Here is an 18198-nt window from a genome sequence, read left to right on the forward strand (position 1 = left end):
CGACATCAGGATGCTCTCGCCTCACTGTGCTGCCTTCAGGAGCCGTCTGTTATAAAATGAAATGAGCACGGCCTCGCAGGCTTTTACGGCTGCAGATCCCCCCCAGGAAGTTTAACGGAGACAGAAATCGATCATTAGACCAGACGGAGAGAGAAACCTCAGTTAAATGTGCTGATCCGTGAATCTGACAGCTTCCTGGAATCATATCGCTTTTCTGTAAACTGTAGCTGTGACTGGCCTGAAAACCAGGTACTGTCTGACCAATAAAACAGTTCTGATGGATTAAACACAGGTGCCATTATTTAGCCAAAGTCCTTCTCCCAGTGTTACACCAAAGTGAGATTCAATAAATCACATCTATTAGTGTGACCGTGTTACACACACACATAGTCGACACCAGAGTGAGAGAGTGAGAGAGATGTCTGTGCATCAGTATTTTCTCAGGGACAGTGCTGAGACATGAGCCCCGAGGACTCCGCCTATTGCACCAGTTGTGGTGTTGTGATAATAAATACTGTCTGGCTTCTTCTATTGTTTGGTCATTACATAAGCGCGTGATTGAAAACATGCTTGAGGACAAAAAAAAAGGATGGAGCTGGACGTCTGGGACGTGTTGACCTGGTCAGGTTTGTGAATAAAGCCAAACAATATTGTGTGCACACCTAAATCGACCTCTTAAATATTCTTGCGTTTTATCTTTTACTTTAATTGTTGAGAAATATGTTGATCCAGAATCAGCTGATCCTGCATCCTCTACTGTACAAACAAACATCAGTGGACTCGTTTGGACCATTGTCTGCTTGTGTCATTCTCCACAGCGAGTCCGTCTGCTTGTTCCGTCCCCGCCGCGGTAAAACAACAGAACTGATAACATGCTGAGAGGACAGAACCACCAGAACCACCAGAACCGCCAGAACGTGCAGGGTGACCATCCTCTATCCTCGTTAAGCACCCGCTCCGCCACTAACTTCAGCCGAGGTGATGGGATGATGCTGGCTTTGCATGGCTTTGCATGGCTTTGCATGCCTCTCTGGCCCTAATCAGTACCTGCTGGTAACGCGCAACACTTTATGGGTCAGTGGCATAAAGGCCGGGACAGCAATTAAAGGCACTGGGACAATTCACATGATTTAACAGTTAGACTGAGCTAAAAGTGAGGAAATCACTGGAAGTATTAAGCTTCAACTGCATTTCACACACACACGCTCACAAACATACACACGCGCACACACGCTCACAAACATACACACACGCGCACACACACACACCTCTTCTGCCGTCCTCTCTCATCGTATCCTTTACTGTTCAGCACAAACAAACGGCGCCTCACACCAGTGTTTCATAGAATCAGAACATACCTTTCAAGGAAGTAATCTCATTTTGGATCGACCTGGGGTTGTCCATTCTGGCTTCCTAGCCTCCTTGTGAAGATGCTGTAGATTCAGAGCTCAGGCCTCCTGTGATCTGATCTGTCAACTCTTAGACTCCTGTGTCTGAGGATTTAGTTCCCGTGTCCTCCTCTGGCTGCCACTGTAGAACTGCTGCCTGAGACGCTGCTCTGTTTTGGTTCTTGCGTTACACCATGTGTGTTCACGCATTCCCCACACACACTCACACACATTTTTGTGCGTGTCCAGGAATCTGCACAGTGCACGGCCCCTCCCTGAGCTCCCGCCTCTTCTTCCTGTCACATAACTGGCTTTTCAGTCACTGCAAAGTCAGACAGATTCCCCGCGTTGCCACAAAACGGCCAATCAGGCTGCGGACGGGACACTGCCCAAGTGTGACACTAGCAGGATACAAGTAAACAGGTTAAAGTTCTGTTCATTTGTTGAGCAAATGACAGTGTGTAGTGTTTGTGTTTACATCTGTGTGAGGATCCCAGGACCGCACCCAGGTCCTGTAATTCCTGCATCCACTCCAGGATGAGCCTGCCGCTTACATAGGCTGGCTCTAAGTACACGTAATTCCCAATTCCATAACTACCTCATCAGCATCTTAGCTTATTATGAAATGGAGGCTTAAATAGAAAACTTAAAGAGCAGTTTAAAATAGATGCTGAACATTTACTCACTAAAATCACTATTAAATGATTTAGTAAGATCAGTGAATTGATCTTACCTTGCTACAGAATGATTCTGATAAACATTTATTGTATTATAGAAATAAGTAGGCCTCTCTAATTCAAACACTCAAATACAGTATGCATAATACATTAACCCTGAGCTTTAGGTCAGGTCGTTTGATAATGCAGCAGCAGCCTCCACTACAGTTTCTGACACGCTCCCTCAAATAAAAAGCAGCTCGCTTTATTTGTTTCGCTCAGACACAACTCTAGACGAGAGGAAGTGAAATGATAAACTGTTTCATATCTAAAAGTATGTCAGTAATGTAAAGTAATGTACAACAGATTTCTTCCAAGCGCTTTGCTGTTATCTCCTGTAGTAATCTTCATTCTTATGCTCCGGGAGGCTCACGACGCAACGCGGCTTAGCTTCCTGTACTTACCAAAACCCGTTTTTGATCATTTGATAGCATGCTTTTGATTCGTACGAAATAAAGGATGGAAGGAGAAAACAATTTGTTTCTGTCCTACAACAATCTGTGCTCCATGTGAACAAACCCAAAAGCGTCCTCAGTCAATAAGCTCCTTCCTTTGTACTGACTGTAAACAAATCATGTCTCTGACATAACCCCTCATGTGCCCACCGGCAGGAGCGGCAGTCAAAGCCACAGGAATGTGAATTGAACTCGAGCTGAATGCTGTAAGTGCTGACAAATCAAGCTTTCCTGTGAAAAGGCCTGGGTTTTGAGCGCAGACGGCAGGCGGCCTTGTTGTGGAGCTCCTTCATTCGCTCTCCTGTCTGGAGGAAACCAGGGACGCAATTTTGGCAGCAGGCAAAGAGCCGCTTTGTCTTCTCAAGGAGAATTGAGAGTTTATTATGCGTGTGTGTGTGTGTGTGTTTTGAAGTGTGTTCTGAAGTGAACAGCTCTCGGAGGTGGTCAACTAAGAGCTCTCGGGCTCAGACAACAAAATGGAGGAAAAACAAAAAGAGGAAAAAAGGACAACATGTGTTTTATTTGCCAGAATGACTCATGTTTATGTATTCAGTCATTAACTCATTCTCTTGTGGGAGATTTGCCAACACCACACACACTGTACACACACACAATTATACACACTAATACACAGCTCAACCTCCAGTCACAGATAATGCCTCTAATTATAAGTGTAAAAACCTCAAATGAAAAGAATAATAGGAAGATAAGAGAGGGTTTACAAAATATCTCACTAAACTGTATTCAAGGAAAGCAAAGTCCTGACAAAGCTGGAGTTTGTAGATTTGTGAGAGTCCTAACAATCTAGACCAGCATTTATTAGCATTATGGGGTTCGTTTGGGGGAAAAACAAGGAGCTATTGCAGCTATTGCTCTCACATTATGTTTCACGTTGATTACGATCTGTACTTTTCAAATAAAATGCAAAATGCAAGTCAATTTAAAATGAAAGTTAATCTCCGTGTGAGGTCACATTCGGAATGCGAGTTTATCACATTGAGTTGCTGACTCATGTCCTTTTCCCCTAACAGCTTCAGTTTGTTGTAGATTCAACACAAAGTATGTCACCAAAATTTTAAACTAATAGAAATTCCAAAAATGCATTGAAGACATTTTTTTACAATACAGAATGAAAATATACGTTAGGTCCAAGCTCATCAAGACTGATTGGCTGCTGAAGACAGAGATCTACTGTATAGTTACGGGAAAATGTAGAGAATGTCAATGTTCCATGCTTCCATTAATACTGTACCTGCTCCAAGGAGAGCCTTTTTCAAGGCAGGAAACTACTGCTCCCAGGCGGTCACATAACACTTTAATAAACAAATACCAGTTGTCTGGTCCTTGTGAGCTTGCATAGAACCAGGTGAGATGCTCCTGCATAGACATGTAGCTGTGCTGATGTGGGGCAATTTCATGCTTCTGACAAAGCGACTGTCCGTGTGTACGCGACATGTACAGTATGAGGAGTGGGAACTGCCATAATGTAGGATAATAAAGATCAGGGGCTTTAGATTGATGTTTAAACCCCACAGTCTGCATTTGGAACGCTGGTAGCGATGTTTAAAGCTGCTCGTTCCATCTACAAGCGCATTGTTTGCATTTACTGGGTTTTTTGACATTCTTAACCTGAGTTTTTCATAGACCTGCTGCCTCTCAGCTTAGCTCACGGCCCCTCTGCTCCAGCTACATCACAGCGGTAGCCTGCTGCAAACATCCAGACAAAACATTCCTTCTGTCTGAGGTCACCCAGCCACTCAAATCTCCGACCCAATGTAGAGGCTTAAAGCTGTGGGTAGCAGTCAGCAGGAGGCCAGCCTCCCCACTGACACAGCCATTGTGTGTGTTAGACAGTGATAAAACTATTAAGCCACTTTATTCAATACAGATCAGTGTCTGTGTTCATTTGTGTGCATGTATACTGTTGTATCCAGTACCACACAAAGCACGCAGCAAATGACCCCGGCAGGTTTCCTCCCATGTCCCACCCTCGAAGACCTAGGACCATGTCCCGCGTGGGCCCGTAGGCTGCGTGAGGTCGCTCCCTATAAAAAGCCTCCCGTTTAGAGATTTGGATGCAGTTCAACTGGGAGGAAGAAGCCTCTGCTCTGAATCACATCCTATTTGCAGAAGGGAGGGAAACGCTGTCTGCTGTAAATGAAAGTGGACAGAGAGCAGGCTGAAGCTGTGACTCACTGCCTTCGACTCAGTTGGTTGGACCTGGACCAGGAGCATCACTGGAGAAATGCTGTCATTTCGCCTTTATTTAGACTCGGCCATCAGCTACTGAGGGCGAGGACTCTAATCCTCCCGTAGATTAAAAGATGATCACAGATTCCAACACTGACCTCCAAAAACATTTACTTTAAAATGGGCCATAAGTTGCAGCTGTCGTCCTGGAAAACGACGTTTCACCTTCAGGAATTTCCTTAAAAGTTTTTGCTTGTGAGGTTTGTTGTCATGAGGACAATGATCCACTAGGGGCTGTGCTCACCCCGTGAAGCACAAATAAGCTACAACTGGGTCAGAAACTTCCAGTCAGTGAGGTCAGGTTCATTTGAATCAGGACGGTATAGAGAACAGTCATCTGTGAGTTGTGTCAGATCTAGTACAGTGCATATTTTAACAGTGTGACCACATAGTGCCACATCTAGGCCAAACATAAAACCAACAGAGCTCCAACCACATGCTGCACCTGATCAATCCGCCTCCCCTGCTTCATTAACTCCTCTGCCTTTTCAAATTTCTGCTTAGAACCTCTCACTTCAGCAGTCGTCGCTCCACTTCCTGCCCTGCGTCTCCCTCTCACAGTCTCAAAGTGCCTCATCATCTCTTTCCGTGTGCTGCGTTCGGGGCAGGGGCTTTCTTAGAAAGGCGCCGCTCTGACTCTGACTCTGACCCGTGCTCCGCTCCCAGGACCAGCGCCGAGGCTCGTCGCGCACGCCTGACAAATCGGACTCGACAAAGTGACCTTTTGCAACGTCCCAGAAGCGAAACTGACGTGTAGGCAGCGCCTCAGGCTGTACTGCGGGCTACAATGACCTCCGGCCCAGCAGGAAGGAGAGAATTAGCACGAGTTGAGATCAGAAAACAAACAGGCAGGGGTTTTTTTTCCCCCCAGGGTTGACCTGTGGTCAGATGAAGCACAGCCCCACCCTTCAGAGACCCAGCGGGCGACGGACATGTGACTGCGGGAGGGAGCTACACACCAATCATCATCTCAGCAGCTTCTTTATCTAGGAAGGAAATCATCCCTTTAACGCAACACCAGCGTCGCCATTTAGGGCAGTTTTGAAGCCAACTGCATCTCCTGTATTTGGAGCTGCCCCTTCGCCTTCGCTATCCCAGACCAAAAGAGATGATCCGAAATGCCGCAGGTTTCTCCTCCAGGCGGGTCTCTTGGCCCCGGGGGCGTCTGTGTGCCTTTGGGTGCTCGCGGGAACATTCCCCGGTGCCGTCAGCTGTGTGGGGTGACCTGCCGCGGCATTCCTGCCCGGTGCAGTGACACGGTGTCACACTGGCTGGCTCCAGTTGCTCCGAATGCCACTGACTGGCAGTAAAGTCAGCGCCTTCCAGCGCAGCGGGACCGGGGCCCGGCCAGGAAATAGCCTGTGACGCTCTGCGCCATCATTGCCCGTTAATACACGGCACATTATCCTCCAATGAGCGCTCACACTGTAATAACCCCCGTTTAAGTCCTTTGGGCAATAAAGCCAAGATGTTTCCACTTGCTCCGGCTTCCAAAAGGAACTTGGACGTTGTTCAATGTGAATAGAATTACTGCTGCTATCAAAAACGTCTTGTCTTCCTTCAACAGAGCACTCCCTCACAGCGCACACTCAGATTTCTAGTAATTCCTGCTACAGTGGAACATGTGGTACTTCACTTACTGGAAGAGCTCATCATAAAGCCGGTACACAGTCAGCATTTACTTAATTATGTTTATTGAATGGCCTGAGTTTACTGTGGGAAAGCTGAAACTAACTAAGTAACTAGTTCCAATGTCCTTGACGTAAAGATTTCCAAATCTACTAGCTTCTTTCAAAGGGAGGTTTGGGAAATGAGGGGGAGGGAATGTTCTCCCTGCTATGGAGGTGGTGGATGGACCTTCCCATCTACAGTATCTGGGCTTTGCATGAGCGTGAGTGTGTGTGTTACTGTAAGCTGCAGTGCATCGGGATGTTTCTTTGATTTCTCTGTTAAACGTTCAGAGCTTGTTGCAGCCTTACAGCAACAATCCCAGACTAATAGTGGGCCCAATAAAGGATCCCAGCCCTGCCCTGCAGTGCAAAGCTGTGCAGACCCAGACATTGTTTGTGTCGGTTAATCCAGGTGTTGCAGGCTCAGAATCCCCCTCCCCATGTGTTTCGCCTCCTGTAAAAGCCAGGAAGAACCTCCGACGTTAAAACCCTTAACGCACCACAGCTCTCCTGGTTTGTGTGAAAGGAGCAGGAAGCCAGTCTGACGCTGGCACGCGATGGGTGAAAGCGCCGGGAAGTGACGGCTGCCAGTCAATCTGCTAAACGGGAAGTTATTACACAGGTCGAGTGCAATAAAGATGCCAAATTAAACAGAAACATCAGCACAGGACGTGTGTCTGACTCATCATTGTGAGACATTCAGGCCGGAGCATAACTTGTACAAGGTAATAACTTGTTTTCATATGAGACAATTGAATCAAACTCTAAAATGTATGTGACCACTCTAGACCTCACTTCATCTATTATTCTATTGTCTACAAGACAATCTTCAGGCTGTGCCAGGTCTTCTTTTCTATGTCCAAGAGCTAAAATTAGCATGTCGGTAGTTTAGCCATAAATGGCTGCTTAAACATCAGAAATGATGATCAAACTGGTTTCGAACGTGTTTAGCTAATGACTCACATCCTGTCCTTAAAAACCCAAGCTCCCTGGCAAATAACTACCGTCCATCTCTCTCTGTATCGGTAGCATAGCATCGCAGCCTCCGTGCGTTCTCGCGTTCCGGCGCTCGCGGACTAACAGCCGTAAAACACCAGAGATTGAAGAGAAAAACAACAAGCGGCTTCTGCTCGGTTAACGTGTTGTGTTTGACAGGAAGGCCTGCAGATTTGGGAAGCATCCCTCCAGAGTTTCTCTCATTCTTTCCCTTAAAAGGCCCTAAAGGAACCCTAAGGCAGATGAGGCTGTCAAGGCCTGGCCCAGATCAACCCCTGACCTGAGCTCAGACTTACTGCCGATCCGTCCCAGGCACGCACCAACTAAATGTGAGAGGTAGGAAAACCCACACTTTTTGGGCCATCTGCCCACAAAAGAGAGCATCAAAGCCTCGTGGTTAATGTGACACTTCATTTCCGCTAATGCACATAACAGAAATACAGTAAGAGAAAAGTTCCATGAATGGGATTTTCCTTCCATGTTTGCGCGGCAGCTTCAGCTCCAACGGCACCGTTTGGCTCCAATGAGAGGAAAAATCCTGAAAAGTTCTGCTACTGTACCTAAACTCACACCACAGACTTCTACCGATGGCACAGACGTCAGTGTAAGGCTGAGTATGAATCCATCACTTTGTGTTTGTAGTAATAAGTATTAAACTATTGCACACTTTTTTACTGGCAGCAATACTTGTATAATTATCATATTTAATTTCATTCTTATAACTAAAGACAATTTGTTCTTGGACTTTCTTTTTAAAGCCCTAAAGCAGAAGGAATCCAGGGTCAAAAAATCAACAGCACTAAAATCTGTTAAACACTGGAAAATGTAAGAACTTTTTAGATCCTCATGATCCAGAAAAAATGACTGGCAGCAGTGTGAAAATATCTGCATGATGTCGCAGACGAGTTTGTGTGGTTGTTTGCGTCTGGACTGGACTGACCTGTCCAGGTTGAACCCGGCCTCTTGTCTGAGTGAGGAATAAGCTCCAGGATGTAGGTGAGGGACGCACACAGAGCACGGCTGCTGTGCCTCAGATCTGACTACAACCGTCAAACTCCTCTGTGATCACACACTATGCTGATGGCCTCCACGTTCTCCTCCATCCCAGTGGCACAATCTACATCGTCTCGCAGATACAGTTAGTAGAGATGCAAATAAACCATACATAGACAACCAATCTCTCTGTAGTTGAACAGTGAACAATATGGCCGTTACCCATTAACTTATTATCAAGGTAAGAGCTCTGGCCCTTGAAAAGCTGCCGGACTCTGGAAACTAACATCATTTCTGAATCATGCGACCTTTCCCAGCAGCCAAACGAGTAACATTCATGAGTCGCTGTGTGTGATGGGACAACACAAACACACATATTCCTCCCTGAGGCTCCCATACTCCCACACACGAAGCCGCTCCCGCGCCTCCCGGCTTAATTCACAGACGTATGTGACACGCCACTTCCCACACACACTTGTCACTGTCCACACATCCCTTAAATAGCAGCGCTTACAGTCATTCACAGAAAGATTGGCTCTACTGTACTGTATGTGTATCAAAGCATACTGATAAATACATCTTCATCCACTATGATAAAGATTAAAGATCGCGGTTTTGATTCTTGTGAGACATCAAAGAATTGAAGAGTGTACATGTAGCTTCAATAAGTCCCAAACTTTTTATCAGCCAAGAATGCAGTGAATTTTAAATCACCCAGCGGACACAATCAACCTGCCACAAATGCCTGTAATTGGCCGGCTGAATATGGCCCGGCTATATTTAGGGGGTGCAGTATTTTAAGCCCCGCGAGGCCTTTCAGCGCACACATTAGGGCAAAATGCGGATGCCGGTCGTGGCTGCGACCCCCGGCGCAGTCCCCCGCTCAGGTGGCCCAGTAACATCAGCTGCTAGCACAAATTGCATTCGAGGACAGTGGGATGACGGCCAGGCCTTGGGCGTCCAGGGCAGAGACGGCAGCGAGACTATAATTAGAAAGTACAGACTGACTGATTCACTCAGACGAAAAATATTAGCTCAATATGATTTTATTCTACATTACCAATATAGAACACGTATACATGGGTGTAGTTCGCTGAGGCCTGCATTCAGATATGCAAACACCTGCACCTTAAAGTGTGTCACTTTATCTAGGAAGCATGAGCGATTACAGGCAAATGTTTTCTGCACGGCAGCATGTTAAAGATACCAAGAGACAGCCTTCTAACATTTAGCTAAGGTTTTACATACAGCATCAGTACTAGTAGGCTGGAATTGGACCACTAAAAGGGGAGAACAGCAAAATTCAAAAGCTTTATGCGTCGTGATTTGAAATGAAAAGCATGGTTTTAAAAGTGAAAGAGAGAGAGTAACAAAGCCGTAGAGCTGAGCGGCGCTGGCAATGATGACACCGTGCCTTAAAAAGGAGCGCAGACGTGGATGAGGAAGGAACGTCTGGAACATAAACACCTGCCACGGAGCCAGCTCCTGCTCCCCATTACCCCCCGTTAGACAAACGGACAAGCGCACACACACGTTTACACCGCGCTCATCCAGCCTGTGCTGCCATCGGGCTAAATGTGATGCTACTGCGAGGAGGCCTTGTAAATGGACCGCAGCGAAGCAGCCGCAGGAAACTGCCAATGCAGAGCCCTCTGTTTGTCTACACTAATTGTGTAAGAGGCTACAAAGGCATGCAAATGCATATTTAAAAATGGACACGAGGCTGCACAAATAAACCCACTGACAGGGACGAACGTGCAAACATAAGCACCAGTGAAGCTCAGTCCTGAAGGAAAAAAAAATGAAAGAAAACTGGGGCAATATTTATAGAGGAACTCTTCCTCTTCCTGATGTTCTGTCAGAAGGAACAGATGAAAACACGCAGCATGAAAAACACCTATTGGAAGCAAAAGTGGAAGGATGTGAACACTGGAGCTGACGGTGGTAAATGAAAGCACCTGGACGATCCCACGACTCAAAGAAAGCGAAAGTGCGACGGCGAGGGGACGCGTGGGGAGTCGCCTGCTCGGATGCAGATCTGCTTTCACCTTCATGTCTCCACCTCGACGTCTGTGCTATGCGGAGACTTCCAAAAAAAGGAAACTATGCGCATTAATCCAGCGGAGGCGTGCCGGACTGCACGGCTGATGAGATAACGGGATGAAAGGGATAAGACGTGATGAGAATCTGAGAGGAAAAGCATGAAACTCCCCGTGGAGCATTAATGAATTTCAGCACCTGTCTCTCTGTTGTGACTGGACGGAGGGCAACGATGGGCAGAGCCCTCGGACTTCGGCTAAGCCCTCGCCTTAGTCCCACCGAGGTCAGAGGTCAGCAGGGCCTGTTTGACGCCGCGGTCATATATCAAAGCGAAGCCCTCCTGTTAATCCACCGAACTCCCTCACACACAGACGCGCTGAGAGGCAGCGTGGAGGAATGACAGCGAGCATGTGCAGCAATCAGTAACTCAGAGACACACACACACACACACAGACACACACACACGCGCACACCCACACACACCAAAGGGACCGGCACAGCGGGGTGCATATGCAAATAGTCACGTTTGCACCTGTGCAGAGCCTGATGATAAAACAAACGAAGACAAATAAATGACAGCCGTCCTCCTACACACGTTAAGACGCCGCTTCCATCACAGCGTTTAATAAGTATAAGTAATTCATCTAATTTTAATAAGTAGTCGTCGCCACGTGAACACGACGAGCCGACGGTACCTTTATATTTCTCCCTGACGTTTTCGTAAGCCTGGATGAAGTCCTGCTCCTCGGCGTCGGGAGGCAGGTAGGCGGGTTCGTACATGGCCATGCCGGCACCCTCAGCCTCTTCTTCCTCTCCTCCTCCTCCTCCTGCTGCTGCTGCTCCTCGTCGAGCTTCTTCGCCGTTAAATCGCAGGTCGGCTTCTCCCTCTGCGCGTCCGGCCGTGTGTGAGGCAGCATGTGCTGTCCTCCGTCTGCTCTCTCAGCTGTGTGTGAACTCTCCACAGCGCTCAACTTCATTCCACAGTCCAGGGCCACACACACACACACACGCGCACACACACACACACACACACACACACACACTCCATACCCTCCCATAGCCTTGCTCACAAACACTAATATAAATGTCAGGCCCCTCCTCTTAAAGACACATACAGCGGAGCGGCAAACACACACGTGGATTTACCAACACACAACCACAATCTCTCATTTTCTTCTGGCTCTGGAGAAGCTGTATTTAAATTAGGTTTTTATGCATACACGTTTTTTCTGAAATATTAATAAAACAAACTTTAAGTGTCTTCAAATCAAATTAGAGTGAGTACTTGTTCATTCGGCCTTTTCATTTATTAAACGACACAGTAAAAGGAAGACGCCAGCGGTTTGTGCGCCCTGTTTGTGCTGCAGCAACACTCTCCAGGCAGTAGTTTTTCAGCGCGCCGCTGACAGACCGCCTGCCAGCAGGGCGACGAGTACATGCAAAGGAGGTTGCAGCGTGCAGATACTGTATGCCCTTGACGTCCACCAGGACCATCGCTGTGCGGCCGCTGCATATTCAACAGATGCCAGACTCAGCCCCCCGAGCAGCCAGAGGCACAAACAGGAGTTGGGTAAAACAGCGACACGGGCCAAGACTTCACGGACTCATCATTCAATTTACTCAATGTGCTTTACAATGACACGGATCATAACAATGATGAGCGAAGTAGAAAAAGAATATAGAAGAAGAGGCAGAATATCCCCCACACGTGCTTTTCTGCTCAATGGAGTCTGCTGTACTATGTTAGTGTAGTAAAGACCCTGCGGTTCAGCCTGACTAGCAGGCGTTTCTTTGGCTGAGGCCGAACTGACAGCAGCCAGGACACTTTCCTGAGAGGAAACACGATAAGTCTACAGTAAACTCTGCATACAGCACGCGTGTTCCTACAACAGACTTATTCACACAACTAATCCCACCACTACTTCTTCCTGCTAGACTTGTGTACGTTTGTGGTGTTTTCAGTGACAGGGTATCTGAGGACACGTTGTCCGATGTGCATCGGTCCCATTCATTTCTATGTATGTACTCTACATGTCCAGCATCAAGTGGCACCGATGAGGGCTGAGCCCTGTACGGAACCTGGAAGTAATTACTGAGGATGACTGGCACACAGCACAGCACACGCCGTCTTTCCCTCGGGATAATATGCTCATAATATCCATTATTCACATTCCTCAGAGGTTGGAGGAGCTTTTAAGATGGTCAGTTGTTGTTTACTACTGTTTAATATTCTAGTGGAATTGACTCTCCAGACAGACGATGCCGCACTTTTAATATTATGAAGGTTTTTCACACTGGGCTGCTCTGAGATGTGTCAAGGGGGACGCTCACAGCTGATACACACACACACACACACACACACACACACACACACACACACACACACACACACACACACACACACACACACACACACACACAGACTGATAGTCTGGCTGTGGAAAATGACAAACCTCTAAACAACAGTGTGACAACTGTTATTGGGGAAAAACTCATTTTCAGCCCTTTGCTTGCACAATTTGCTTCTATCCTTGGAGCTAATGTGCTCAGTGGATTCATCTGACAGGCTCCAGTGAGCTGGGACCAGAGTTTGACCGTTCAGCATAGTGCAATCCTAATGCAATGTTCCTGTAATAATACTACAGCTTAAGTCAAGGGACTGGTGTCCAGCGCGGAAACAGGCCTGGCTCCCTCTTCTGGACATGCACCACAACAAATACACAGCACATGAATGGCCCTGTCAGTACAAAAGCTCAGCAGTGTCTCCGTGCTAGACTGTAATGGGGAGTGACTTAAAGGTCACAGTCGTAAAAAATGGCATTAATAATGCTGCTCTGTCTGACAAATTCGTTCATAGTGGGTAATATTTGGTCAGCAATCACGCAGAGCTCTGTAAAGAAAGGGACACGGGTAAATCTAGCTGTAGTCAACAGTATTTGAGTCAAGTGTGAGAGAAGAGCTGATGACTCATTGAAGGCCTTTCTGCCCAGCAGCCCCTTAATAAAAGCTGCCACCTGCTGGGCGGATGAGTAGCTGCATAGCAATAGCTGTGCTCACTGGGCCCACACCAGCAGTGATCTATGAGGGCCAGGAACACACACACACACACACACACACACACACACACACACACACACACACACACACACACACAACTAGACAACAAAGCTTGAGACCAACACACTCACAATATGAAAGAATGTCTTTGTACAGTACTGATGCCTGATGCTTCCATTAAACTTGCTTTATTCCACTGGTATGAAGGCATGAAAGCAGCCTGGGGCAAGGGGAGTTTTGAATGTGTCTGTGGTCTAATTGCCTGTAGAACGCTAAAGAGATTTACGGCAGGACGAGAATCTTCTCTCTGGTCCCATTACAGGGTCTACAGAGGACCAACTTCATCTGCACTCATTTAGAACACTTTGAATCTCCACCGCTTTCTCCTTAGTGTGTGTGTTTACGGTCAGTGTGCATGTACAGGTTAGGAAGTCTGCATCATATCATACACTCTGCATTAATAATTGAGCAGTTCTCTGCAGGTAGGTTTGCATTGTAAGTACAGCTTGGAGACACACACACACACACACACACACACACACACACACACACACACACACACACACACACACACACACACACACTTGTGAGTTATCAGAGTTTTCACATTTAATATCAGTACTGTACAGCTAAACTAAAGTCCAAATGCTCCACTAGGGGGCAGAGTGTTGTCTCTATTTACATGTTTACAGTAGATGCAGCATGAGCGTCACTAATAACTCGGTGTTTTAGCTTACAGCAGGGAAAAACACAATCAACATCAATATTGCTGCATGTTGCTTCCAATTAACTGTGCTTCTTTCCTTTCTTTGTATTGTAGCTCCACTACCAGCAGAATCACATCAGGGCCCCATGTTCATCCTAGTTCATCCCAGCTTGCTCTTTCCTATTCACAGCAGCTAGAGAACTTTAAGAGATAGGATCCAGTGGCACTTGCCTCAACTTAACACCATGTCTTGGTGAGAAAGACACAACTGTTGGGCTGCTTATTGTCTAAGACAAGGAATACAAACTGATGGGTCAGCTCAAACCAACACAAGACAAGGCACAATCACCAAACAATACACCAGCATGGAGCAAAATCCCATCACTTGGAAGGTGCACCTTGCCACAAAATCAGCAGGGATCAAATCATCCTTTTCCCACAGTATATGCAGGCTGGGATTTGGTTTGCTGTGCAAGCCTCACCCATGAGGTGACGCAGCCTGACCTGGCCTGGCCTCCTGATGAACAAAAGAGTACAGCATGTGGGTGTGAGTGATAAAGTTGTATGAACGTCCCCATAGACAGAATGAATATCTCAAGTCTACACGTGATGATGTATGATATTTTAAAAAATATCTGACAATATCATAAAGTTATTGCTATAATTATGCTCATCATGATTCTCCAGTTCAGTGGTTCATCATAGGCAGCGCTGTATTTCTATCGTGACTGCTGAGTCACTAATGGTGACACCACTTGGAATTGACCCCAAACACACATTCAGAATTTATTTCACGCTGTTTCTCTACGAGACCGGACAGTGTTAGCCGAGTATTCCAGCCTGTTTGGCTCCACTCTGCTAAAGAGCGTGTGTGTCACAGACAAGGGCTGATAGCACCGTGAATAATAAGATTCACAGTATGACACTCAGCAGTGAATTAAAAAAAATAAACTAAATTTCGCTAAATTCGCTAAATTATTAATGTCTTGTTAATGAACTGGACCTGATATTTACTGTACTTCTAATGTGTTTCTTTGATTCATAATACATGAGGCCTTCACTGAGCAGGACCTACAGTCTGCTTCATAAATAATGAAACACTGATGCCAAAACATATTACATATAAAAAAAAACTAAAGATGCAATGAATATCTAAATTTCCAGTTCTAACTGAGCGAGCGAACATCTGCTCTACAGCAGGTTGAGATGATGATCTCATGCCTTTGACACGTTGATGTGTGAACATTTCAGTGGAGTGTGTGGCTACATGCATCGGGGAGTGTTAGTGTATGAAAATGAATTAATAATGCCACCGTTGTCCGACCCCCTGAATTAGGGATGAAAGCCTTGACACGAGCACATGTGCAGTATGTCACAGTAAGTCAACAAGGTTATTTATTTTATTTTCTCCTTCATTTCCAAGGTGAAGTGCTCTGGCCTTTAAAGCTCCACTAGGCTGGTCAAGGCAACGTAAATGCAGCTAAAGGCTATTGCAAAACATTATCTACACTCAGCGTCCAGAAAATATGCAACACACTGTGTGCAGCTCTGCCCAAAAAAACAACAGCCCTAATGTAATTAATACTGTACATTGTTCTATGCTTTACTTAGGGCGTTGCCATACTTACTAATGTGCATTCATCAGAGCTTTTTAGCTTGTTATTTTAGGATGATGATGATTGTTTTTTTCATTGGACGCTCATTGAAGCTGATCTCCAAGTCCCTGCTATAGGTCACACATTTAAGAAGTCAATGCTAGTAAAAACGCATTTGACAAAAATGGGAAATATCCAGCTTCACTTTGGTTGAGTTATCACATTTCCAGCTTCAACCAAGGCTCTGCTAATCTTTGATGCAGCAAACCAGTGGACGGTCCAAACTGGATGCAAATGTCCCCAGTGTCTTTGGTTAACTAGCTCAGACCATCTAGATGTCTGTATCTGGGTCTGCAGCCTGGAGGGCAACGCCAGCACACGCTGGAGACTGAGCGGTCCGTGGTCCTACCTGCGATGCGGATCACAGCCCTCTCCGCTGCATCCAGAACCTCCCCGGACGAGGACTTGGAGCGTTTCACCCTCTGGTGCTTGGACAGGTTCCAGGGCAGCGTATCTCCGGGACAGGGGGCGCTGCTCTTGTCTCCGTCGTAGCTTTCCTCCAGCGGGGTTGGGTCACTGCGTCGGGTTTTTCGGGTCGCCATCGGCTATTTAAAAAAGAAGGAGTTTAGCTTCAACGCCTGTTCACAGCTATCGCACAGACGCAAAACACCACTTTGTTTGTTGCAATGATTAGTATCCACGTTAAGACTATTGTGTCATGCACAGAGAACAGGTGTTGATCAAGATCTTATAATTTGATTGGCAAAGTATCATGTAAGAACCAAGATAGAACCAAGGCGTGGGAGAACCTCGACCGAGCAAAGAAGCTAACCATGGCCAGTAGTTTGATGTGGTCACCTCACATCAGGACGTCGGGCAAGATAAAATGAAAAAAAGACTGGTTAAAGTGCAGTAAAATGCAAAATGCAGAGGAGAACACACAATGAAGTCCTATCAGCAGCACATGGAGCTGCCTGATAACAGCTCACACAGACCTTCACCTGTCCCCATGCAAAGCACACCAGTCGACTCACATCCATGTACAGCACAACTATGAAGTCCAGGAGTGTTAGTGACAGTGCGATGGAGCTGTAGATTAAACGTAGATTAAATATTGGCCAATAATTGGCAGAGTCGGTGAGAGAGAGAGAGAGCGAGAAACGGAAACAGAAATCCTCTCAAACCACATCACAGCCACCACTGATGAGCCGCTACGCTCACAGTCGCCCCAAACTTTAAAAGTGAGAACAAGGTGGATGCTCACAGTGTATACACGTCCATAAATTACACCCAGCACGGAAGAACCACAGCTTTGTCAACACAGACTAAGTGAGGTGGCACCTGCAGACACATTCTGTCACTCACCTAACTTCCTGTCAATATAACAACTCAAACGTTCATCAGCCAAAGTCGTGACAGTGACACACCCGCTGTTACAGATGAACCCCTGTTCCAGCATCTGCAGCTCTGATACACAAATAATGTGCACGGAGCTGCTTGATTACTCGTTTCCGGGTCAGAACAACATAAGTGGGGGGCAAAGGTTGGCGGCGATAACCTTTGACCCTGGACGATAGTGAACAAACTCAAATGCTGTTAAGAAACAGTCACAGGAGATTTAGTCAGGGTCAGTGAGTGATAGCTTTAAAGTGAAAGACACTGTAAAAACCCGTCCCATCAGCTCCTCTTGGTTTATAGAGTAATGCAAAAAACTAAATGGCACCTCATAACGTCAAATGAGAGGCAAATGCAAACAAGGGATTATTGTGAAGTGAAAAATCTGTTAGTCCGCTTCAAATACGCCTGCTGCACCTGCACGTTGTAACTCCCGGCCTCACCGACAGTACAGTAGCTAGAGCGAAGCGATGCCCACAGCAGCAGAACCGTGTGAGTAGTAAGGCAGGTCAATATCCATCCGAACACATCAGCAGAGCCGTCACTTATTGTCTTACCTCCCTGCTGTGCTGGATCAGCGCGTAAAAGCCCGTCAAACAGCCATGGACGCACGTCCCGGCGCTTCAGCACGAGTCCTGCAGGCTATCGCCAAAACAAATAGGAGCACAGAAGCCTCGCGTGTGCGCGTGCGTGCGTGCGTGCGTGTGTGTGTGTGTGTGTGCATTGCATGTGTCTAATGTTCAAACAGCCACTCCTTTTACGAGAGGCAGGGCTGGAGAGGACGGAATCCGCAGTCATCTGCGATGCTCCCCTCGCGCCGACCGCCCGTGCGGTTTCCCCCGCGGCATCGCGACGCGTCCGCATTCAAAGGTCGCATCCGCTGCGCGACGACACGGCGTCGTCTTCACAATCGCAGGGAAAAAACGGGACGCGGCTG

The 18198-nt window shown here is 46.8% G+C and overlaps 1 protein-coding gene across 6 annotated transcripts in view; it reads right to left on the bottom strand.

The window, feature by feature from the left end:
• Positions 1–18151, bottom strand: part of plecb (plectin b) — a 78744-nt gene extending 60593 nt beyond the window's left edge. For 2 of the 6 annotated variants that reach the window (XM_055503462.1, XM_055503451.1), the window contains exons 1-2: positions 17819–18151; positions 16276–16471 (exon numbers count right to left, since the gene is read on the bottom strand). In XM_055503462.1, the coding sequence (XP_055359437.1) occupies positions 16276–16468 (193 nt within the window). In that variant the 5' untranslated portion in view covers positions 16469–16471; positions 17819–18151. Of the gene's footprint in view, positions 1–1358; positions 1533–11203; positions 11422–16275; positions 16472–17818 lie in introns of those variants that run through there. The other 4 variants (XM_029129523.3, XM_055503461.1, XM_055503454.1 and 1 more) reach the window with 4 other exon arrangements.
• Between the last annotated feature and the right edge of the window lie 47 nt (positions 18152–18198).

The sequence above is a fragment of the Betta splendens genome, chromosome 16 (genome assembly GCF_900634795.4).
Source record: "Betta splendens chromosome 16, fBetSpl5.4, whole genome shotgun sequence".
Lineage (NCBI taxonomy): Eukaryota > Metazoa > Chordata > Actinopteri > Anabantiformes > Osphronemidae > Betta > Betta splendens.